This window comes from Rhipicephalus sanguineus, chromosome 6 (assembly GCF_013339695.2).
Source record: "Rhipicephalus sanguineus isolate Rsan-2018 chromosome 6, BIME_Rsan_1.4, whole genome shotgun sequence".
Taxonomy (NCBI): Eukaryota; Metazoa; Arthropoda; class Arachnida; order Ixodida; family Ixodidae; genus Rhipicephalus; species Rhipicephalus sanguineus.
Genome location: NC_051181.1, coordinates 98,587,869 through 98,613,554, shown reverse-complemented (window position 1 = coordinate 98,613,554; position 25,686 = coordinate 98,587,869). Strand labels below are relative to the sequence as shown.

Here is a 25,686-nt window from a genome sequence, read left to right as displayed (position 1 = left end):
AAACACGGACGCAAAAAAGAAGTCGACACCACAGTGTGGTGTCTTGACTTCTTTCTTGCGTCCGTGTTTGCACGACCACTCCTTTAGAATCAATACTTACCGACCAACTAGCTGAGCTGTTATTATGCTTAGCTCCTCTTAGTCTAACCTTGTCACATCTCCGTTGTCCGGCGTATCTCCCGGCAGCCGGCAGTAAACGGCAGTACGTCCGGTGGTGGTGGTGTGCGGCGTGACCACCCTTACACACCTCCTCTCCACTCCCCATGTCATCTACCCTCTCCGCTCACCCTCTCCCCTTCCCCTCTCCCCTCCCCCTTTCCTCTTCTATCCCCTCTCCACTTCCCCTCTCCCCTCCCCCTTTCCACTCTTCCTCTGAAACGCGGGCTAGACATGCCGAATTTCTCTCCTGCGCAACGCCGCGATGAGCTCGAGCACATGCGCGTCCCCTCCCCTTCTGTCTCCTCTCCTACGCTGCCCCCCTCTCGCCCGCCTGTCGACCGCGTTCCCCGCTCACCCTGTGAGAATTAACGGCCAGGCTAGATGGAAGATACGACGCGCGTAGCGTCCCTCTTCGCGTTCCACGACGCGAGGTCGGTAGCATGCCCAACGACGCCAACGGAACGCGATTGTGCAAGTGCTCCGGCTTCGCATTGCCTCATGGTCCTCCTACGGTCCCCCCCCCCCCCCCCCCCTATCTTGCGCCGACGCAGGCAGCGTCGCGGCATCGTCTTGATTGAAAAACCGACCGCTCGCGCTGCACAACCGTTCGCTGACCACCCCGTATATATAGGCACTGGATTTTGACTTCCAAGGTAGTGCGTGTGCGCGATTTCTCCTGTGCGTGATTAAACAATGAAATTCACAGCGTACATGTAAAATTAAAGTGAGCTGCAAGTAGTCATAACTCTCATCGAACCTTTAGTATAAACGCGCCCGATCTCACGTCGGTGATGATGTTGGCAGATTCACGGAAGATTCACGGTTTACCGATGAACCTCTGCAGCTTCGCCCCTCATCATATTCACTCTGTGGATATGCTGTGATTTTTTCTATGTTCTATGCTTTCATGCTGTTTATCTAGTTACTCCCGGCATGACAGGCTCAGGTGATCGACACCAGGAGCGACGGGAGTATTCGCATAGACGTCAGACTCTGCCCAGGCGCGCTGCGAAAACACCGCCACCAGCGCCCTCATCGTAGCCCTGGCACTAACTGGGTAGTGCAAAGAGAGCCGTCCGCAAGCGAATGTGCATAGGCCGCAATATAACCATCCTCTTTCGTTGGTGTCGAGGCGCGTTTCCTGAAGATCAAAGACCTGGAAAGCTTCTTCAGCCAATCCACGCTTCAGAAACAAAGGAAGCTGATCAAAGCGAACTGCGAGTGCAATGCAAAACAAGTTTTAGTTATTCCCGCGCGCTGCAACTCGCAAGTAACGCGAGCATCACACGACACCGAGTTCGAGGCAAGCCCTCCGACATCCGTTCTCTAGAGCCTAAATGCGTTAAGATCGGGTATATACGTATGTCACAGCGATAGTACCTACATACACGATCAATTTACTTAGCTATGCATCTTACGATCAGTGGTACAAAAACTCGGTTCATCAGGGACGAATGGCTCCGGCGATTTTCGCCTTTTCAGTTGCATTCTCCCTTAATTCATCTCTCGCTTCCTGTGCATTGGAGTGTTTATTACGCATCCTCAAATGGTCTCTTGATGGTCGTCTTCCGTTTGTATGTACTGCAAATGGGGATACGTGCGTGTACACTTTCGCGGGGTACAACCAAAGGCAAAACCGTGGCCTCCGAGATAGCTACGGCAACCGCGAAGACACGGCGAAACAAACCTGAAGGGGGTCACGACCAACATTCTGCGACTTACTTGTATGACGCACGTGGTGCTGTTAGCTCTGTTAGCTATTAGAACCAGAACTCTGAGCCTTCAAAACGTACGTCCGCGATGCTGTGTTGTGACGACCAACTCGTCGCGGTGTGCGTATCACGCGTCTCCAGTCTGCCTCTAGCTGCTCACTTCGTGTTACACGACAAGCACAGCGGTCAGAGCCTCTGCTGAGCTTCATAGTCAAGGTTACCACGGTTTTGCATCAGGCTACGCAAAACAACAGCAGAGCCACACATTCATGCCACCGCTGTGGAGAACGCGGGTACTTCGCTTACCCAACACGCTCGCAACGGCCCGTATCCAGCGCTCTCGCCTTTCTTCTTCGTACGACAACTACGGAAATCGGTAAAACTGAACGTTGTTATTCAGTATTTTACGTCCGTGGCAATTCAACGCAACAACAGTGCGTCTTTTGCGGAGTTTCTTCGTAGCGTGCGAAGGGGTCTCGTCTGCTGCTGTTTTCGCCGTCGTTCAGGCGAGTGATCCAGCAAGCACTTCACGACGGTTCGGTGGCGCGTCCGACTAGCGGAGAAGAATTCACAGCTCTCGTTCTGAGCGCTAAATGCGCAAACACCCGCGATATTAAGCTCAATCGTTCTTTCACACTCGTTAGTTGCACCTGGTCCCATAGCAAACTGTGCGAGAGAGTCGGTCTATGCACTACTCAATACTTCTCCGACAGGTGGCGCCACAGTCTTGGAACTCCAGAGTCTGACGTCTATACCACGTCAGCTCCGGGAACGATCGCAATTATTTGCGTTTTTAGGGGCGAAGCTCCTTAAGGCGGCACCCGTTCGTCCCTCGTCGTGGTCGTAGTAGTGAGTAACAAGTCTTACGCTTTGACCTCCAAGGTGGTGCCGGTGGGAGATTTCTCCTGTGCGTTGTTGACAATAAAAGTTCGCAGCGTGCGCGTTAACTAAAAGCCGAATTCTTCTGTCTCTCATTCCCCATTAGCAGCCATTGGCATGTTCCAGTAGGAAACGTTAGTAGAAGTAGAAGTGTAAGTGTTAGCTAAAGCCGACTTCTTCTGTCTCTCATTGCCATTAGCAGCCATTGTTTACCTCCAAGGTAGTGCCTGGTGAGATTTTCCCCTGTGCGTGATTAAACAATAAAAATTTTGTTCAAAACGCCGTTGATGATTGATGAAATACCACGAAAGACGCCAGATGTTTTGTAAAGCCGAACGAAAGAACGCCAGATGTTTTTCTTAAAGTGTAGTAGTTGTATTTAGCCACCTCGCCCGATCGTCAACGGGCGAGGTGGACCGGCAACGGCGCGAGGACCCTGCCGTACGAGAGTTAAATCACACTAAAAGACATACTTTGCGGGCGATACACTCTAGTGAGCTTTCAACTTTTCGTCTTAATGTACATGATAAAAATTATTTCTACGAAAAACGCAAGGCACACCTTGAGCATACGTTTGGTTTTGGGACGCTAAATGGAACCATGAGGCGATGCGAAGCCGGAGCACTTGCACGATCGCGTTCCGTTGGCTTTCGTTGGGCATGCTACCGACCTCGCGTCGTGGAACGCGCGTCCTGACTTCCCTCTAGCCTTGCCTTTAATTCGCACAGGGCGCGGGAATGCGGTCGCTCTTGGCGCTCTTCGCTCGGGAGCGGACTTCTTCCTTGCATTTCACCGATCACAGTGATAATGAAGGGACCACGTAAACCAACATACAATAAATGTTTGATGTTTAATATATACACGATGTTTCACACTCTTTATATTAGGTACTGGGCGCATTCACGGAAGAGTTTCACGGTTTACAGATGATTCCCCCGTAGCTTCGCCCCACTCATCATCATTCACCCCGTGGATATGCTGTGTTTTTTTTTCAACTCGTGTCCCTGCAAGCCTTCTCCATCGTCTCTAAGAACGTCAGCGGCAACCGTGGACACCACGTCTGGCAAGGTGGGTCGTCTTCTGACCCTTTTTCGGTCACTTGAAGCTTTCGCCACGCCAGCGCAGAGCTAAGCCTAACGGCGGTAAGGGCCGCGCTGGCCCTGCCCGGGGATTCCCCGGCTATGGCGGCTCCAAATCAAGTCACCGGTTACGATCCGGAGTCTATACGGATCGTAAGCATGGATACCGTTCAAACCGAGGCACCTATGCCAACCGAAGAAGAATACCTTCAGGATATGCTCCGCGTCTGGCGCGGAAAGAAGAACTCAGCGGTGGCGTCGAGAGACGCAGGGGCTCTTGCAGCCAAACAACACGCAGCGTCTCGCTCATCAGCATGCACAGGGCAAGAGCGCGCCGAGCGTCGCCTCGCAACGCGCCAAGCAACTCCAGTGGCGGCCGAAGAACACGCCGCGCATCGAAAAAGACGATATCATAGTAGTGCTGAAACCCCGTGAGACGCTCGACATCAAGGCCGCTTTTGGTCCTGGACAAGCCGGCGCTGCAGTCCGCAGCATCCTCGGAGCCGACGCAAGTGTGGGCCTTGCGGTATGGCCCATCTGGGAACAAAACGTGCTTGTGTGCACGCTGAAATCAGTGGACGCCGCCGAAAAACTACTCCGGGACATTACGCTGCCGGTCGGGGCCGCCAGCTACCATTTCGGGGACACCCCAAGCTCTCCGGCGAGTTCTGTCGGGGCGTCGTTCATGTCTCCCAAGACGAAACGTCCGAAACTGTGAAAAGCAAACTCAGTGCTGAACCAAATGTAGTGACTGTGCGCAAGCTGGGCGACACCCCGGTTGCAGTGATCACCTTCGCGGGGACCAAGGTGCCACGGACGGTGTTATACAACTGCGAGCGGCTCCCTGTTCATCTGTATAAGAAGACAGTGCCTGCATGCCCTCTCTGTGGCACAGTGGGCCACCGAGCAGATACTTGTCCGCGACCGCAGCCTGGACGCTGCGCAAGCTGCGGGGTCCAGGTACCTGCTGCTACTCCTGATGGCCCAACAGAACACCAATGCGTCCCGAGCTGCCTCCTCTGTGGCGGTGGCCACAAGACTGGAGCTCCCGGTTGTGCAGGACGGTTCCGGAAGCCAATAAAGTCGGGATCGCCACGCGGATCCAAGCCGAAGACAGCGGGGGGCCACAAAGAGGCTCCGATTCCCAAGACCAGCCCCAAGAAAGCGCCGGCCACCAAGCCGAATAAGCCAGAACCCAAGAAGGCCCACACTGGGCCCTCCACCAACGTCAAATCTGGGACACCATGGAAGCCTCCTGTCCTCATGGTCAAGGACTTTCCACCCTTAACACCCGTCCAGGCACAGGTGAGCTGTTGGGGTGGGGCAGTCTCCGGACCCTCCCCTTCTCCCTCCCCTACCGAAACCGCCCTACAGCAGCAGATAGAGGAGCTCAGGCGCCAGAATCGATTTCTTGCGCGCAAAATTCAGGAATTAGAAGCCAAGCAGGTCGGGTCATCCGAGCCAGAGCAGGGAACCGAGATAGAGGACGGGGATGACGGATCCTCCGTAACATCCGACCTCACTAGCGTCTCTCGGCGGGACGGGGACACGGTAGTTGGATCAGTTTCCGCTACTGGCGCCAACGGTCGCCTCGAGTCCCTGGAGCGTAAAACCGAGCAATTTGAGGAGCGCGTGGCAGCCCTCCCCAATCAAATCATGTCGGCAGTGCGCGCGTCCTTCCAGGACATGTTCACGGCAGCGTTAACGCAAGCACTTCCTGAAATTGTGGCCCAGGTCTCTGACTCAGTTCTTAAAGCCGTGCAGCCCTGGGTTAGCACCCAAATTAAAAACACGACTCAGTGCGAGCCCCCACAGCTCAAACGCAAGACGGCTCTCGTCAGGCAGTGGAAGAAGACCTTTCGGGGCTGGCTCCGGGTGGGCCGGTGCGGCCTCTTATGGCGGCCACGCCGGCTCCCAGGCCCGGGCCGGTCTCCTGCACCGTAAATAAATACTAAAAGATGGCTAGCCGACCTAACAAGAAAGCTAAAAACCTACAAAAATTGAGATTATCCAATGGAACTGCAGGGGTTTTAGAGCTTGGAAAAAGCGGTCGCACCTCCAGCTCTACTTGCAGTCCCTCGGAAATATGCCCGCCTTGCTTGCTTTGCAGGAGCCCGGTTTGGACGTTAAATTCTCTGGCTATAGCACTTTCCAGGGGGGCCCTCGTCATGCATCCTGGTGAATAAGGCATATACCGCGATTCAGGTCGATTTAAACTTGAGTACCGAACAAGAATACACTATGGTGAGGGTACTGCCTCTCAGACGTCGCGACCCGTCAATACATATCCTAAATATATACAGCCCCCCGCGTAAACCGCGCGTAACTTTCAGCGAAATCTTCCTTCGCGCAATCAAATTGGCAGACAAAGATCCTTTAGTGATTGTTGGAGACTTCAATGCTCCCAGCCTTCACTGGGGCTATCACTACGAGCAGGCCAGAGGGCGCAAGCTGGCGGGGCTTATCTCCACCCTTCGCCTCACGCTGCTAACGGATCCGGCGTACCCCACTCGAATGGGGAACTCGGTAACCCGTGACACGTGTCCGGACCTCTCTCTCGTAAAAAATGCTAAGGATGCTACCTGGGAGAACTTGGGCGATTCTCTAGGTAGTGATCACTGCCTTCTCCGGGTTACACTCCTGGAAAAGCCAGCGCATAAAAAATGGGGTCAAGCCAAGCTGACCGATTGGCAACAATTCCGCAATGAGACTATTCCCCCCGTATTATTTTCTGGCGGCTACGCGGAGTGGGCTACACACATAAACCACATTCAGAAAAAACATATTACTACACTTCAAACCAACGAAGAGATCCCCGCAATTGACACTCACCTCCTGCACTTGTGGGAGGCGCGCCGAAGCTTAACAAAACGTTGGAAAAAACAGAAGACTAATCGCAAGTTACGTACCCGCATAGCCCAACTCACGGAGCAGGCTGCAGCGTATGCTGCTCAGCTCTCCGATTCAAATTGGATAGCCCGCTGCGACGCCGCAGCTCGTCAGATGAGCTCGAAGGGGACATGGCGTCTCTTTCGCAGTCTGATAGATCCCTCTCAAACGAGAGGGGAGACGCAAAGCAACTCCGGCGAGCTCTGCATGGGTACCAAGGCACGTCGGCACAGCTTGCGGATGCTCTGTGCGATAGATATCTCTGTCGCACGGAGGACCCGACTGGGCCGGCGTACACGTACTCTGGTAAGCCTAACCACCAACTCGATGCCCATTTTCAGTTGCATGACCTTAAAGCTGCCTTAGCTAAAATGCGCCGAGGTACGGCTCCAGGGAGGGACCGCATAACAGTGAAACTGTTGGCAAACCTCCCTGACACAGCCTACCTCCATTTATTAGAATATATTAACCAGATCTGGGACGGACGTCCGCTACCTCCCGAATGGAAAACATCACTTGTGACTTTTATCCCCAAAGCAGGCAAGGCCGTGAATACGGATAATCTGAGGCCCATATCACTGACCTCGTGCACGGGCAAGCTTATGGAGACGATGGTACGGGATCGCCTCTCTCCATATCTGGAGGGCAAGGGCTTGTTTGCAGACACCATGTTTGGGTTTCGCCACACATGTCTGCACAGGACGTCCTTCTCCAGCTGCACAGGGCCATCATACAACCCACAACTATGCAACACAATGACAAAGCCATCCTCGCCCTTGATCTGAAGGGGGCTTTCGACAATGTTAAACACGGTAGCATCCTGGCTAACTTGAGTTCCACCGATTGCGGGGCTAGGACCTTTGCATACATCAGCGATTTCCTCTCTAAGCGCCAGGCTCTTCTTCGGATCGAGGACGAGGAATATGGCCCGTACATTATGGGAACACGGGGTACCCCTCAGGGAGCTGTGTTATCACCGCTCCTGTTCAACATTGCTATGATGCGCCTCCCAAATGAATTGGCCCGGGTGGAAGGCATTCAACACGCAGTATATGCCGATGACATTACAATCTGGACCACCGAAGGGAGCATTGGCGAAATGCAGGAACGCCTTCAGCGGGCCGCATCCATAGTCGAGGCGTATGCCAACGATTGTGGACTCCAGTGTGCTCCAACTAAATCAGAGCTTCTGCATGTTAGAGCGAAACCAAGAGATAAATCAGCCATACACGTCTCTCTGTCCGGGGTTCCCATCAGAGAGGTGGAGGAGCTTCGGATTCTGGGCCTGTTCATTCACCACAGACTCAGACCGGACTCCACTATTGCGAAACTTCGGAGAGTAGGCGAACAGGTAGGGCGCATGATCCACCGCGTTTCCAACAAGCGGGGCGGTCTGCGGGGCAGGGACGCGCTTCGGCTCGCCCATGCCTTCGTGACTAGCCGGATACTGTATGCCGTCCCATACCTTCGCACTAACAAGCACGAAGACGAAAGAATAGATGCCATCATCCGTAAGGCGACTAAGCGAGCTCTGGATCTCCCTGTGGCCACCTCCAACGCCAAACTCAGAGCGTTAGGTGTGCTCAACTCCTACCAGGAGTTGCGGGAGGCCCACCTTGTGAATCAATATACGCGGCTCATGCAGACGGCCCCCGGGCGCCGCCTGCTAAACCGATTGCAGATCCAACACGTTTGCCCTGCAGAGGAGGCGGAGCGTATTCCGGAACTGTGGCGCCATATGCTCTCGGTCTCTCCGCTCCCCAGTAACATGGATATGCACACGCACGAAAGCAGACGACAAGCGCGGGCTCGGACGCTTGAAAGACAACACGGCTCCCGACCTGGTGTATTCTACGTGGACATAGCAGGGCCTTCGCCCAAGGGATTTTACACGGCCTCTGTAATTCACCAGGAAAAACACGTCAATGGGCTCTCCTTCCGAGCACAAAATTCAGAGCGAGCTGAGGAAGTAGCGATAGCGCTTGCTGCCGCGGATCCCAATTCGAAAGTAATCATCACGGACTCCCGTAAAGCATGTGCTCACTACTTGGCAGGAGAGATATCCCCCTTAGCCGGCCAAATTCTAAAACGGGCTGCCATTGATCCGACCCCAAAACGAATTATATGGGCTCCAGGCCATCAGGGCTTACGAGGTAATGAGGCCGCTGACGCGGCCGCCCGAGCGCTTACCCACCGGGCTCCTCACCCTGGCTCTTATGACTCGGAGGCCAATACGCCGCTGCTGCGGTTCAAAGAAATTCTCGCGTATTATCGCGACACTCACCGCCTTTTCCCGGCTCCTGCAAAGGGGCTGAGTAAGGCGGATGAGCGAACTCTAAGGCGCCTGCAGACAGGTACTCTACTCTGTCCTGCAATATTAAAACACTATGATCCGAACACGGATGGGCGGTGCCCACACTGTGGGGAGACCTGTGATATCTTCCACATGGTGTGGGCATGTACTAAAAATCCCCGCCTGCCCCCTTCCCCTACCCCTTCACGAGAGGCATGGGAGACTGCCCTCCTCAACTGCTCCTCACTGGAGTCGCAACGGGCTCTGGTGCGACGGGCGCGAGACGGGGCCTCGTCATGCGGTGTCCCGGACTAGGGACGCCGACCATGTAGCGGGGTCATGCTTTGGCCCCCAAACTCTTTCTTTTTTTCTTTTATAATAAATGTTTTTCATCATCATCACGATCATTTCGGTTCCTCATCATCGCAGCTGAAAATAACATTCGGCTTGTGTACGCTAAGCGGGAGCTGGGGAAATGACGTCCTAGACACGGCCCGTGCCCCTTAGGAGAGAAAAGTTGGTGTTCCCACATCCTAGTGAAAGCTTTGAGCACAGGACATTGGAAGCACAGGGGAGGTTTTTCGAATGAAATACTCAACAAAGTGAAGCCGGTGTATGCATATCTCTGTTCAGATAAACTTTTCACGAAATGTATTCAAGGAAAAAGGCAAAACACAAATTATTGTTTCAATGGGATGCTCTGGCAGCGTGTCCCTAAAGATGTCTATTTAGGCCTCCGCACTGTTTTGTTTGGCCTGTACGATACTGTATGTCACTTCAACAATGGAAATAGTGGCACGCTAGACTCTTGAGCCAGGCTGGTGTTGACGCTGGCTGCTACACCAGAGTAGCTTGCCTCAGCAGGGACCGATCACGCTTGAAGAGCGCCGAACGCCAGTCAACGGCCGACGAAAAACAAGCCCTAAAAAGAAAGACGAGCTGCTAAACGATTAGGTGCGAGGAAACCAGCGAAACTAAAAAACAAGGACGAAGAAGAAGGCACATTCAAGCACCCACCATCGCCGGCGATAGTGTGTGCTTGAATGTGCCTTCTTCATCGCCCTTCTTTTAGAGTTTCGCTGGTTTACTCGCACCTAAACAAGAAACAACCGGCCCAGCTTTTCACGCTTCTGCTAAATGATCTCACGGTAAACTTGCAGCAACTTAGGAAGGACCAAGCTATCTGCTTGAAGGTTTTAGCATTCCACAATTATCCATTGATGCATATAGCACGTTTGAAAAACGTTTTTCTTGTTTTTCTCAGAACTTAATTTTCAGTTGTTTATTGTTGCGCAAGAAGTCGTAACTATAGCATAAACCTATATTTTGCAATGAAACTTGCCGTGCTTATTTCTTCAACAATAACCTGTGCAATGAACTAGGAGAATCGAAATCCATTTATAACGTTTGATGGTATAAAACTTTGACTCAAATGGAACCACTTGAAATGAAATATTTTTTTTTGTTTTTCGGCTATATCATACTGAATTTTGACGATATCGCAAAGATTATTGTTCATTGCTAAGCCTGCATGCATGGCTACCCTAGTGTCAAATCGTTTTTGTTTCGTGTGAGAGGATCGCTACTTATGACTCTTCGCGTAATGGTAATATTTTGGGCAATTTCGGTAATTAAAGAGCCACCAGCTTTCAGTTTTTTTGCCTAACATACTCGAAGGGTCTTTTTAAACGGCCCTTTTTATGGTAGACACAGAGCATTCAGCTTAGGATCAAAATCTAAAAAGATTTCCAAAGAGGTGGCAACATACCTTCATTCCACTTGCTTTTTTAACGCATTCATTATAATTCGCAATAAATTGATTCGTATTAAATCAACGACGCATGATAAGCGGGTCAGTCCGCAAATGCGGCGGGAAATCGGTGTATGCAATGTACATCTACAGTAAGTGAGGCAACGTACGCCGCGTGCGACTTAATTGAGTATAAATGCATCTCGATGACGCTACATCAAAGGAAATGACGTTAGCTTATGATTCAAAAGTACATCTACATATTGAATTTCGTACTCGCCATTATCATCACACAGAGTAATGAACTGAAGGTTAAAAGCAGCGCCGCTCCAGTGCTGCACGCAGCATTCTGTTTTGCCCTCTCAGATGCTGAAAGCTTGACTGTATGTGTACATAACACGACCTAGTGGCCGGACGGAAATAAAACTGCCCAGCGCCTATTTAGGAACGCGGAGAAGAATTATCAGGTTCGTTTACGAAATAGCTTAAAGTACGGAGGAATCTGAAGGGTTTTAACGATTGTGGATCTATAATACCAGCATCTGTAAGGTCTGCCAGACAGACACAGCTACGCTTAAGCATATGTTCTGGGAATGGGAGGCTAAAGCCAAACGTATTAATCCCGATGCTCTCTTGGCGAGGTGGGAAGCCGCTCTGCGCAGCTCCAAGCTTGCCGACCAACTCTGGCCAGTCCAGCAGGCCCGTGAATCGGCGGAGAGGCAAGGCCTTGACGTCCCGCCATGGGAGACCTGAGCCCGGGCCGTTAATCTGCCGGACAAGCAATAAAGTTCATCCATCCATTTATGTCCCAAAACCACGATAGGATTATGAGAGACGCCGTATTGAAGGGCTCCGGTAATTTGACCATCTGGTATTCTTTATCGCACTGGACACTGGCATCTGGCATTTTGCCTCCATCGAAATGCGACCGCTGCGGCCGGGATTGAACCCGCGACCTTCGGGTCAGACAGGCGAGCACTGTAACCGCTACACCACCGCGGCGGACGCAAGGAAAATGGGGAAGCTGAAGATAGAAGACACCTGGAAGACGCTGAACTACAATGCACTCGTTCACGTGGCTCACATCGTGGACCACGTCGATTACGCAAAAAGCGGGGCCAATGCTTCGTACAATAAGCCTGCCGAGAGAACCAGGCCTCTCATTATTATCGGTGACTTCAACATTGATTTATCAAGACCCAAGAACGCCTTGTCTTTATACTGCGTGAAAGATGGCTTGTATGTGGACAGGGCATCAACAGACAGCGCTGCCACGTCCAAGGCAGGAGGCGTCATAGATCATTTCACCGTAACAGGCATCCAAAATTTCCACCATATCTGCTATACCTTGCATTTCACTACACTTAGACCCATCGTAGCCGCGATCACGAACGGATCCGATGAACAAGTCCTGTCCAGCTGCTGGTGCTCAATCATCACGGTGATCATGACTTTGCTCATGAACCGTCAAGAACTACACATACACACGGGTTCGTGAAACGTGCGTGTGTTCTCCGTAATAACGGACAATTATAAGCATAACAACGATAACGCAACTGTTATAACTGCAACTGTGACTGTAATTCACGCGCAGTGCGCCTGCGCGTGCCACTCGGCTTCTTGTATATCCAGGAAACTTTCTTGAATGAAGCTTAGTTGCCAGTCTCCTGTTGAGCATATCTGTCTTTCTTTGTGCTGTTCGGATTCGTGCTATTCAGTATTTAAGAATATACGCACTACAATCAGCTTACAGCGTCTGGTGTTGGTAACACGCATGTTGCAGTTGGCATCGTTACGCAACTGTAAAACAATGGTTATATATACATATGCGAATCTTCAGCATATAATGTGTGTAACCATTCCCACATTTCTCCAGCGTCATTCCGTAACGTTTCGCTCAATATTAAAAATTACGCCACAGTCAACGATTCCCACGGCAGTTTTTTTCACGGTAAGTGTACTTCTATACTCAAAAGAAGCACAAGTTCTGTATTTACTGCCAGGTAAACGCAACACTGTTTTTCAAGCCGTCCTATACATACAGGACACTGGGCATTAAGGAGCTATGTGCGGTGTGGTAAGCCTTGAAACACTTGATGTGCACAACGACATTGCACTTCTTCCACTCCATCAAGTATTTCATACAAACACATCGTTTGCCCGAGAAAGCGGTCGGCTTTACACGTGCACTTCTTCCTCTCCATGGCTCTTTCACACAAAGCACGAGTTTGCGCGGAGAAAGCGGTCGGCACGCGGTAGCATGAAGAGCAGCGATGTATAACACACGTTGATAATGAGGCCCGCTTGATGTCTTGTAGGTGGCGCTAGGCATCAGCTAAAGGAACAGCGATGTTAGAGTACATCAAAGAAGCGTCCTATATGTAGGACACTCAGCATATATTGGTTAACAGAAACAGAAATTCGTGAAAATCATTTTGTTTGTGTGAAAGGAAAAAAACAACAACAAAATCAGTTAAACCCTTTGCTATGACTTGATACGTGCACCACTAGAACGTGATCCCAAATAGGCAGATAGACACGATTACATGCCGTATGCAGGGCAACGAAACAGAGTTTTCAGAAGCAGAATGAGCTGCGTGAAGCCAAAGCTGGATAAGTGGATACCGAAGCCAAGGCGGTTGCTACGCTTTTTGGAAACGCTTCCTGATGCAGAGTACTCATCTCGAACATTCGATGGTGGGAGATAAGGCCTACCCACACACGGCGCCTCTTGTATAAACTGCAGAAGACGACGTTATACGAAGGAAGCGCCATTCCTTGGTATCTTTTAGTACCTCATCTTACTGTGAAACACATTGTGAGAGTTTACGATTGCCACAAATAAGATTCGCAAATTTAAGTGGCTACTCGTGGGCCGAGCTGCGATATTCAACAGCGCACTACAGTTTTGGCAGCGTGAAAGGAGTATTATATGCATGCCTCACATTCAAAGCACATTCTTCCGGGCCAAACTTTGAGCTGTTATCCCGGGCGTAATGTGTACTGCCGCAAGAATATGGACGCAGCCGACAAATGAAAAACACATGATTTCATTGGAGCCGTTTGGGCAAACGAAAATGAGAAAAAAATGCATCTCACTAGGCTGCATGTCTTCTTACATCAAAAGATTCTCAGGAGGAAGCTTGACGAACTAGTGCTGCCAAAATATCAAGGAGACCGAGGTACGCGGATCAGATCTTGTAATTCTACGAAGTTCTGGCACACAACGTGTATAAAGTATTGGATACTCGCAGAGGAATCGGTGCCTGGGGTCTTGATGCTCTATCGTCAAACAGCAAACAAATCGAAGCCATTTCAAAAAAGCGTTCGTGCAAATCAAACATTAGCGCGTGAAAAGCAAACAAAAACTTTCTGTGGAAATTCCCGGATTAGAGGCAAGGCAAAAATGAAACATTTTGCATGCATCGGTAGTTTCAAACATGTGCGTCAGCTCTTTAGAACAGGGTCACAACGTAGAGAGCTGTCCACAAACTTCACCATGACCATGGCAACGCAAGTAGGGCAGCACAGCCAGTGTTGATAGCGACTTCATCTTAATATAGGCTGCAACAACGGCGACCACCTAACCCGGACGGCAGCTGCATAAAGTCTATGTGAGTGTTCTTAGAGAGAATATCTGGGATCTTTATTTCACGCCGTCTTTCAATTACTGCTCACCGAATGAAGTCCAGGAGCAGAGCCCAGAACCGCGAGTATCAAGCGATCGTCCTATTATACCTATTATACTTATACCTGGGCACTACCGCCGCTGAAAAATTCTCGTCAATGCTCGAAGTCATGCTGCGACGAGACACTGGCATACGACCGATATTGTTGTACTCACAAGAAGACGCCGAGAAAGCCAATATCATTATAAAACAGACACGATTCCTTTGAGCGTGTCATCTACGTTGTCTGATTCCCAATTACGTCGCGAGAATATGGCTACCACCGTTGGAAATGCTCAACGTGTCGAGCGTGCGCATTTTACCAGGCTACCTATTCAACACACAAACGCGACGGCAGTGTTGCGACGTCACTTTCAATTATAAGAACTGAACTTATTTGGCCACATTCGCCACTTTATCGACAGAAGAGCACAAATCAGTGGTTCATTTGGTCTACTCTCACGAAGAAACACTGCGAGATTTAACCTAGCGCTCTGCCATATCGTCAGTGTGACTGAAGAAAATGCGAATGTTCCAGTTGATCGCTACAACAGATGCACGGAAAGACAGACAGTGCTGTCATCGATGGTCTTCTCTTACAGCATAAAGTCGGATAGGTTCTTTCCGAGGAACCAAAAGTACAGTGCAGTGGTATCATCTACCGGAGAGCATATAAAGAATATTCCCAGAAGAACCGAAGCTATTGCTTTAATAGATACCTACAGAGCACTGAACAAACACTGTATATATTCTAGATGGAAATTGGAGGACACTTATAGAAAAGAAAGTGGATATGGTACTTCACCCAGTAGCGGTAGACATGAGGCTGGCGTTAAGCGTGTACGTGGACGCACAGTTTCCGCCAACACAATTGTGCTTCTTTAGTCGCGTGACAAGAGTTGTCAAGCTTACATTTCTCGACTCTTGGATTTCTTTCTTCTACTTCATGGTTCTCTTGAGTTCCCTCGGTGGCCTGGTCATAGCATGTTGCCGCATGAAGGGTGCTGTTGGAGCTCAGAGGGATAACAGATTCGGCGCAGTCCCTCTCGTTTTCTGCCTTCTCTGCATCGTCTTCGGACGCTGCCCTCCAAGCTCTTTCGCAAATAACACCGCCTGCCGTAATCTTGCAGTCACATCTTGGATAATTGCCATGGTCGCTTTAGTCAATTATGTCCAGACTACCATAACAGCCACTCAGAACGTACCTCATGTTTCTGCATCTGTGTCATCCAGTGAAGAACTGATAGACGCTGTCCGCACTGAAGTACTCAAGCCTTGTCTAAGTGACGAATGGTGGATGATTGTATTCACAAGTAGCTTTCAGCCGTCGGCAACTGTTCGGAAGATCATAGATGGTTTAGTAGCATATACGAAGGGCGACTTCATTGTACCAAAGGACACTTCAAAATGTTTTAAAGGCATGCACGAAGGACGGATGGTTGCATTTGCCACGTGTCACGACGATGATATATCGGCTGCTGCACAATGGGACCTAGTTCCTGCAGACCAGCTGTTCATGATACATCAAGTGCCTGCAATGCACGTCCTGAATCCAAAAAGGTACGATTTGCTATTGATGCAACATATATCACTTGAAAGTGTTGTCGATGTATATAATGTTAATGTTATGTCGATGTTAATGTCGATGTATATGAACTGTCCGTTTCAGCCATGCACGCTTCCTGCTTAATTGGGATGGCATGAAGAGGAAGATAAAATTTGCTTTACACGTGGTGAAGTTCAATTGCACTCGAAGAAGTGCTTCTATAATTGAATGTTTATCTCCTCAGCTTTCAAGATCGCCACTGTTATTACCCTTCCTAGGCTATTTTCCTTCAGCCATTAAGGTAATTACGGGATAGGTATGTGCTTTATATATTTCACAGACGCAATTAACAGACAGTTAATCTCCAAAAATGCAGTGTGCAATGGAGAATAACATTATGAAGCGTTTTGATCAGCATACTTAATTTGATGGAAGGTGGATTTACTAAATTGTTCCTCGTGTTTTGATGTCACGTTTTTTTTGTTTCAGAAATGGGTTTACGCCTGACCATTCTGTTCGTGTCTTCGCGCCTTACTTTTCTTAAGGATCGTTCGTGCTAACTGGCTTAGTGTTCTGAAGTTCAAATTTTGGTTTTTTATACTTGGATGTCTCCAGTTCGGTACCTTTCACACAGAGACTGCAATATTGCAGAAGACATAGAGGCTTGCATTCCCGTGCAGCCATGGCAGATCGTAGTCATCTCACGACAAGTTTCTTATAAACAATTTAAAATTAGGGCGAACGGAATAGAACACAATTTGCTAACGAGGACATTAAGTGCTTCAGACCGGCTGGGCGGCGTTTCGATAGGTGGACCAATCTTTGTGAGAGCGCCATGCCATTTTTGCCGTGTTTGCTCTAAATGGTTCACTCTTCAAAATCACGTCACGAGGTGTTGTTACCGGTACCTGTTCTCTGCAAAGGAAGAAACTAAAAGGAAAATAGCGTGCTATACCAGAAGCATTCTGCAACTGAGAATTTGTGACCAGAGCTGTATACGTTACAGAAGATAAGTGACCGATTACAATTACATTCTTAAACTGTAATTCAATATAGTAGGCAATTAGCAGTCCCAGAAAAGTCACTGAGCAATTACGGAGATGTAATCTATTACTTTTGCGCTAGCTTTCTTTAAAATTTTATTACCGTAACACAATAATGCAAGTTTACTCAAATTACAACGAGCTACTGTGGCTTGCATGGTAGAGAAAAGGCTGGGAGGCTTACTGTGGCTAACGTGAAGTAGTGTTAGACGCTACTAGCTTTCAACAGGAGTTGTTTTTTAAAGTTGTCGTCGCTCATTCTTCCACGTTACCTCGTTAAGATGTCAGCTGCTACACTGTACACTCTCTCAGTGCATGCGCTGAAAGGAAGGGTGGTATTATAACGTAGGAACACCTTGCACACCAGCTCGTAGTTGCGCAGTGCTTCCATGCTAGTGTCCATTTCGTCTATGAAGCGTCGCGCTTTGCTTTTTCTGGCACTCGGCCAAGGCGTTGCAGGTAAGGCCAAGGAAAAGTCGGAAAAACAGGCTATGTGGGGAGCCCCCGGCTGACAGTATGGTGGCTCCCTACAGAGCGGTCACGTCTTTTTCGGGAGCAGAACTGCCGTATAAGCCTGGTTACAACTTGATTTTACAAGAAAAAAACTGACTACCGGCAATCAATTACAAGTAAATGTAGTGAAATTACCCAGAAGGATAGATTTTCTTAAGAGAAGTCGATTATTTTATAAACTTACAAGAAAATGTAGTTGATTACAAGTAATCGATTACTTGTAACGCTTTAAGTAAAAGCCTGGTTAAGACACTTCTTGGATTTTTACAGCCAAGCTGTTAAAACAGAACTGATATGAGCTCAGCGACGTTCGCCGTTATGTTCCTCAGAAATTGGGCAATTCCTATTAATCACCTACAGGTTCCTAAAAAAATCGAAGAAGCCATCTACAGCAAACGTGCACTGAGCCGGTGGCGCCGCGGTGCGGGAGTGAACGAAAGCGACTCGCGTGCTCTGTGCAGCAGCCGACCCATGAGAGGGGCCGTGTCAGGTTGTTAGCGATGCTTGGCGATGTCGCGTTTGAATTGCTGGGTCGCAAAATGTGTCAATACCTATACGAACTACCCATCTGGAACAAAGTTATTCAGTTTTCCGCTGTGACCATGGATCAGAAACCAGCGCAAACGCTGGATTCAAAGCGAAAGCTCCGTAAAGCAAGTGATCTCTGCCATGTTTATAAAGGGCATGTTGTAGCTACTTCGCTGTGAGTTTACGCTCCACGCATGTTCCCTCATATTTTTGAGTGAGCACGGAACCGAGTGGCAGCCGGCAAAATGATTTCCAGTCTGCAGTCTACATTTCGCTGGCGGAAGGTCATCGACAGATGCAGCAAATTCTCCCTCGTACGCTGCTGCTGTTTTGCCGCCATACCGCAGTTCGTCGAGCCGCACAATTCGTAAACGGGAACAGCAAGGAAGGAGCCTCGTATGCAGGGTAATATGCATCGGGGATTACGAGAATTTAAAATTTATTGCGCTTGTGCTGCCTTCGTCCCGTAAATACGCTGTGCGTCGAAAGGAAACCGCGCCACGCCGATCTATTGCGCTACGTGACCGCTAAGATATCATGGACATTACATTAAGTTCCAATGGATACCTGGCCATGCTGGTATTTCAGGAAACGAAAAAAGCGGACGAAGCAGCCCGAAATGGACTCCAGTACCGGAAATTCAGAAGAATATTTTTTACTAAAGTCGACGCCTCGAACATCGCAAAAAAAATGCCTATCAAGAAAATGACCGCCGCTGGAATCTGCCGCTCCAACAAGACAACTGTCTGCGTTGCATTGACCCAGAAGTGAGAGCCAAAATTTCCCCAACACTTTCTCGCCAACTTGAGACACTGTACCATCGTCTTCGACTGAACGTGGCATACACGAACAGTTATTTGTACCGCATAGGGCGCACTACTAGTCCCTGCTGTGATAACTGTGGCAGCATAGAGACAGTAGAGCACACATTACTGGACTGTTCCGCGTACCGCGATGACAGAGCATTGTTTGAGAGACAAATGGACATGATTTGTCACGATCAATTAACGTTGCCTAACATATTAGGCCCAGTGCCCGGCCCTTCTAAACAGCGACGGGTTTTACAGTCCCTGTTTAATTACTTGTCAAACATTGGCCTAGTAGGAAAGCTTTAATGATTGCATGATTATTTCATACAGCAAAGGCTTCACTTACATGACACACTCGTTGTAAATATTTCTATCAGGTTCACTTGCGCATTTCATTTTTTTATATTCTTTCTTTTTATTATTATTTCCTTCCTTCTCTTCTTTAGTCTGTCAATCCCCTTCCCCATCCCTACACAGAGTAGCATGCCAGCGGTTATATACTGACGCCGGCAAAAATCTCTGTTTTTCCAATAAAGAGTCTCTCTCTCTCTCTCACGTACAAAGCTGGCACCTGACAGAATTACTCGGGCGCTCATGCAGCGCAAGCAACGTCTGCAAAAGGAGTTGAGCTACTGCGCAGAAAACTTCGTGGAATTGTTACGGCATTCTTAATGGAACACAAGCAGTTGGGCGATATTGCGTTTTACTTGCGCCCACCACAATGGGTTGCCTTACATATTTCGGACACAAATTTCATCGTTTACTCAAAGGCAAAATGACAGGAAAGAAGGTACACGAACATCGATGGTGGTGGCATATGCTTCCAAGTGTGCGCTGACCTGCCGCACGATGCGCCCTTTCAAAACAGCCTGTCGCACGTCCGTACTTTCTGTCACATCGAAAACATCATTGATTCCGTATAATTTATTTGCTTTCTCTTCATTTGTGGGCTTAAAAGAAACGTGCACTGCTAACTTTCTGAAAGCCTACTTGTTTTATCAAATATGTCACATTTGCGCACAGGCAAAAACATGCAACGCGGGCGTAGCATAAGGAAAGGCAAGCCGTTACACGCGTGCGGAAACTGGTGGTTCTGGCGGCGCACTGGCGCAGTAGAATTACAATGTGCGCGACCTTTAGGTTTCAGAGTTGCGCGTCTGTCTTCCAAACACCGCAGCAACCATGCGTTGCGGAGAACTGATGCTCGGACCACTTTTTATATTACTCGACGGCACCGATGCAGGGAAACAGATTAACACTAGTCGTCGACAGTTAAGTTAGTCACCGCTCTTCGACATGCCGAACATGTCGATCGGCGACACGATAGCTATGTTGCCTGCAAAGATGGCGTGCGGCGTCGCAGCATAGTTGTGGTTCCTAGAAAGACGTACGCCCAACTCTGATACATAAAAGTAGCATAAAGGATAACTCTATTTCGCGGTGGACTGTAGGGCCACCTGTAGGTGTTGCACGTTTCCTACACACAAGTGGTCGAGCGGAGAGGACAAAAAGACGAGCCGGTTGGAGGAGCGGCGGCGCCGGTTGTAGGCCGGAGCGAGGCGATGGGAACTCAGTGCCCAGTCGCATCGACCGCAGGTGGTACAACGTTGACGATTACGTCAGCTCTGCTCGGTAAAAAGCGACATGTTAGATGGCAATGCCTAACTCCTTTAAACCTTGCTGAAGCGTGCTATACTTTAGTTAGCTTTGCATTACTTTGCACTTCTGCGCTGAGGCTTCCCCTCGGCTCCGCTGCCCCTCAGTCTTTCCAACGTGAACACAGTTAAAGCCGCGCATAATTTTATGCGTGGGATCATTATTTGGGCTTTCTGTTTGTCATGCTCAGAAAATGCTAGACATCGACGATATTTTGACATTCATGATAGATAACACCCGACATTTATTGTGTGATTGTGAATGAATGTTCTCTGAGCGTGCGTGCGTGCGTCCGTGTGTGTGCATACATGAGTGTTGCACCTCTTTGCAAACTGCACGGACATACTTGAGCAACAAGATTGTCGAGTCGACACGTATTTTTCTATGCAGATTCAAACACCGCAGAGTCCTGTTGACAATCGCTGAGAAGGGACTGGCTGTTCCGCACAGACAACGCTACCGCCACGTTGTCAAAGAGGATGTTAAAGGGTCCGAGCCGTTTGAACTGTATTTCGGAGTCTGCATGCTTGGTTGGGCAATATCGTGTGCTGTGTTGGTTTTGGAGGTGTTTATGAAGCATCTTTACGCGCACTTACACTCGTTGGAAAACAAAGTGTGCGGGAATAGAGCCCTTTGAGGGCACACCGGTCATTTTACTGGCTTTCTGTACTGACCGTAAAGTTCCATAGACATTAAAGAATGCTCTGTGACATGAATATGAACAGGGTTTGTTAAGCGGCTAAACCGGAAAATCTAAGAGGACATGTGTCCTTTCGAAATATTTGCGTACGACATCTGGAATAACTGAGTCAGCCTCAAGTTTGGAACAGAAGGCCCGCCGTCGCCTGCTGTCTAGCTTGTCCAGGTGATGCTCCTGCACTGGCCTGTCATCTAATGTCGTCTGCAGACAGTGTTCCTACAAGCACATCTTTCAGATCTGTGGCGCATTGCCCGGAGCCTCTCACACTCAGCGTAAACCTTTGAGTGAGTTCCAGGTGGTTTTAGATAAACCGCTGTCAAGAATATGGGTTATTGTTTGCAGCCTAAAAATACCACCGACTGAACAGCATCCCCTCCGTCGAATTGCTCTCTCCCGGAACCGCAGCGAGTCGGATGTGGTGGGACTTCCTGCTCTAAGGTCACTGGAGTAGTGACACTCTTAATTGTGCCTCGTGCCGCTCAACAGGTTGCGACGACGGTGAACAACACTGAAGCTGATGAAACTTTTTCGATCGAAGAGCCACTTGGAGCTTTGGCAGTGGTGAGCATGGCGTCATCACCTGGTCCTGACTGCATTAGCTATATGCCGAGTTTACACATTTAGGCTTGAAGGCAAAGATGCGCCTTCTTGCCATATTCAATGCCAGGTGGCGGAGTGGCTATCTTGAACCTCGCTGGAAATGAGCTCGCGTCATCCCTGTTCTCAAGCCTGGCAAGTGTCCAAGGGACATATGCTTCTATCGTCCCATCGCTTTTCTCAGTTGCGTGTGAAAGGATATGGAGAATATGGTATTGATGCGCCTGGACTGGCCGCTGATAAGAGAAATGTCTACCCTCCGCAAGTGTAATGTTTATAAAAGAGCCGCAGCACCATCGGCCATGATATTAGTCTTATGAACTGCGGGAAACTCAACAAAGCTGCACGCTTTATCACTATCGGTGTGTTCCTCGACATCAAGGGAGGGTTTGGTAATATCCTTTGATAACATAAAAATTCATTGAACGGCACACCGTCTTGTTACGTGGCCTCCCATTGCCAGAATATAGATGTCAAACCTCAGTTTGAAAGCACTCTCAATTTGTTACTTCACCCGCATCAGACCACGCGAGAAATCTTCGAGGAATATTATATCACAAAGAACGCCGCGTTATGTGTAAGCCATCTATCTATCACTGCATGAGAAGGAATTCAATTTTATTAACCGACACTGAACACGTGTGCCTTGGGTGTATGCCTTGTAACTCCGTGTGACATGCGCGATGCGCTGTTTGTGTATATAAGGGTTCTGTCGTTTAATAAAGGTTCAGAGTTGTGAGAGAGAGCTTTTCGTGTGTGCTTCCCTTCTTCGTCCTGCTTCGTTCATTTGCGCTCAAAGTTTTATAACATGATACTATACCAACTAGCCCATCTAGCTATCCAGTTAACCATAAGATCCTTAATGGCTTGGAGTCTGTTGGAGCTGGTCGTCGTCGTATGTACAGCTGAGTCTCAGACAGCCTCACTGATCGGTCGGTCCACACGTCTAAAAAGAAGGTGACACAGCCCTGGATACAATGAATCGAGTAGTTGCACAGAGCAATGTCTTAGGTTGAACCTTACTCAACATCTCTTTATCATAGCAGAGCTGTTATGGTCGAGGTTTGCCTTGTGTCGTCAATAGAAAACTGTCATCATCGTGAAGCGGCACGCGCTGTCGTAATCCGCTACTTCATCACGTGCTTCTTCACCCTCTTGTGCAATCCTCCCAGAACACGTGCGCCGAACTATCCGGCGTGTGATATGGTAACTCTTATGAGCGACAGAAGTAATACGGAGAGAGAGAGAGAAAAAGAAAGATAGAAAAAGAGAAGAATTCTTGTCGAAAAAGGTTTCTTGGCGAGGCGGGCCTCGAACCCGCGTCCTTACTATCCGAAGGCGAGCGTCGTAACCTTCATAACTTTTGTCTGGCATAAATGGTGCTTACGCTTTGATATCGTGACCACACAAAAAAGGCGAGGATAATGGCAGGTACGACGACACGGGCGGTATGTCAAACAGAGCGTCGTAACGACTCGCTATCCCGGCACGCTAGCAGAGCATAGCATAAGTTTGTATAGTATACTGTTGCAAGGAAGCGATGGTGTAGAAGAGGAGCGATGGTGAGAATACATCCTGTAGATGCGTCCAAGTTTGATGCCGTGTTTCAATAACATGTTGTGCATTGCAGGTAAAGTTATGCAAGCGGACACTCGTGTACGCGATTTCGCGCCTTAATTTTCACGATGAATTCTGGCTAAGTAGCTCAACCTTCCGTATTCCCAACCTTCTGTGTTATTGCTGCAACTTCGTAGATATTCATGCACACTAGAAAAACAACGGAATCGTACGTGTCGTGATCACATCCTGATGGGGAAATATATTCGAAGGAAAACATTTTTAATCCATTCGCGATAAATTACACACCTATTAGTGCGGCTTTGCGACATTTGCGCAAAAAATGCGAACATACGTGAGCGAACAAGCTGCCCACGTTATCACACTGTATTCTATGCGGAATCCAACGTAGCAGTCTTGCTGACAATCGCTGAAAATCGACTGGCTGTTCCGCACAGATAGCGCTACCAGAAGACGTTCGACGAAGATGTGAAAGGGTCGGAGTCGTTTGAGCTCTATTTCGGAGTCTGCATGCTTGGCTGGGCAACATCGTGTGCTGCATTAGCATCGGAGCTGTTCATAAGGGGTTTTCATGTGTAGTGTTTGAAGGAAATGTGGGCAAATTGACAGATGCCTTTTCAATGCACGTAGTTTATTTGACCGGCCTTCTTTACTCAACTCAAGGCAGCTTACTGCTTTAAACAGCACTCTAGCAGAAATGTTCAGGGTGTTGAGCTTCCCAATGAGGAAATGTAAAGGGCCATGCATATGCTCAAAATATTTACATACCACCGGTCAACTAACGCTGTCAGCATCAGCCCCATGAAATGTAGTGCGTCTATATTTTGATGCAATGAAGCTTAAAGAAATAGACAGTAATAAAATTTTTTATTCCTACAGTCCTTCTGCAACTTCATAATTTGAGCGGCATCAAGAAGGCGTACATTAATTTACACTATCTATCTCTCTATCTATCTATCTATATATCTATCATCTATCTATCTATCTATCTATCTATCTATCTATCATATCTATCTATCTATCTATTATCTATCTATCTATCTATCTATCTATCTATCTATCTATCTATCTATCTATCTACTCTCTATCTATCTATATCTATCTATCTATCTATCTAATCTATCTATCTATCTTCTATCTATTACAGTATCTAGCCGCCTAGTCTGGGTCTCGTCGTTGCCTACTTAATTTGTACGCCTACGAAAATGGCATAAGAGGGCATGAGCGTATGAGGAACAGGACTGACAGGTCACATTAAGAATAACGTCACAAGCCTGTAAATGCTCGCGAGTAAATGCTCGCGAGCGCTGGCGACGAACTTGGCTATAGCAGAGATCAAACGAGCCGACCGCGACTGTCGCACGAAACACGCATGCGATAACATTGTTACGGGGAGAAAAGGCGTCTCTGTATATATTTACAAAGGTATATACAGAGGAGCACTTGGAGCGAGCCATACAAAATGGAGACAAGTCCGCGCGAAATCACGCAAAGTCGTCTTCCTTCATGCTGTCTCCCACTTCGGTAGCGCTTTGTAGCATCACCGCCGCGGCCCGAGGGATATCGTCCGAGGGATATCGTACGAGGGATATCGCTTTAGTCGCGTGATGTGAACGTTTTCAGATGGTCGTGCTATGGTGATGTCCAGAGGTTTGACTTCATATGAGACGTCGGTGACTTGGCGTAAGACACGGTAAGGTCCAGAGTACGGCGAACTCAGCTTCTCGCACAGGCCAAATTGCCATGACGGCGTCCAAAGAAGGACCATGTCACCAGGGTTGAAGTGGATATTGCGGTGACAGGCGTCATAGACGCACCGTTGCTTTTCTTGCGAAGCGGTAAGGTGAAGGCGGGCAACGTTGCGTGCCTCTGCCGCTCTAGCGATGGCATCAGGAGCGTATTCTGATGTCGTATCAAGAAAGGGAGGAAATAGCTTGTCGAACGGCAGTGTAGGTTCTCTCCGTAAAAGAGAAAAAAAAGATGGTTGATCCTTCCGTCATAGGAATCGGAATAGCACGAAAGTAATGCGTGGCCTTACAGAAGTAACTGAATGCTTACTGTATGTACATTGATATAGGAGAGTTTGCACAGTGTATATTGCTGTCTGGCTAATACAGCACCGTTTAACGTGGATACACCCACTTTGATTATTGGTGGTACATCTCCATCCTGACGACTAACGTCCATGTAAATGATTAAACAAACCCTTGCGGTAGCTGTAGTAGTTAACGGTGAAAGCGCAATAAGACAAGGAGGTGTGATAGCCAGAAGAGCGTCGCATATTGGA

The 25,686-nt window shown here is 48.7% G+C and overlaps 2 protein-coding genes across 9 annotated transcripts in view; both read left to right on the top strand.

Moving 5' to 3' along the window:
* Positions 1-25,686, top strand: part of LOC119396007 (cytochrome b5 reductase 4) — a 327,851-nt gene that overhangs the window by 239,831 nt on the left and 62,334 nt on the right. The gene's annotated exons all lie outside the window — the stretch shown is intronic.
* On the top strand, positions 7,428-9,395 carry LOC125759002 (uncharacterized). The gene has a single exon (XM_049416862.1). It carries the CDS (start codon positions 7,464-7,466, stop codon positions 9,324-9,326), a length of 1,863 nt encoding a protein of 620 aa, XP_049272819.1. The 5' UTR covers positions 7,428-7,463; the 3' UTR covers positions 9,327-9,395.

Coding starts and splice junctions, on each gene's coding strand:
- LOC125759002 (XM_049416862.1), top strand. CDS start 7,464: ATGCAACACAATGACAAAGCCATCCTCGCCCTTGATCTGAAGGGGGCT.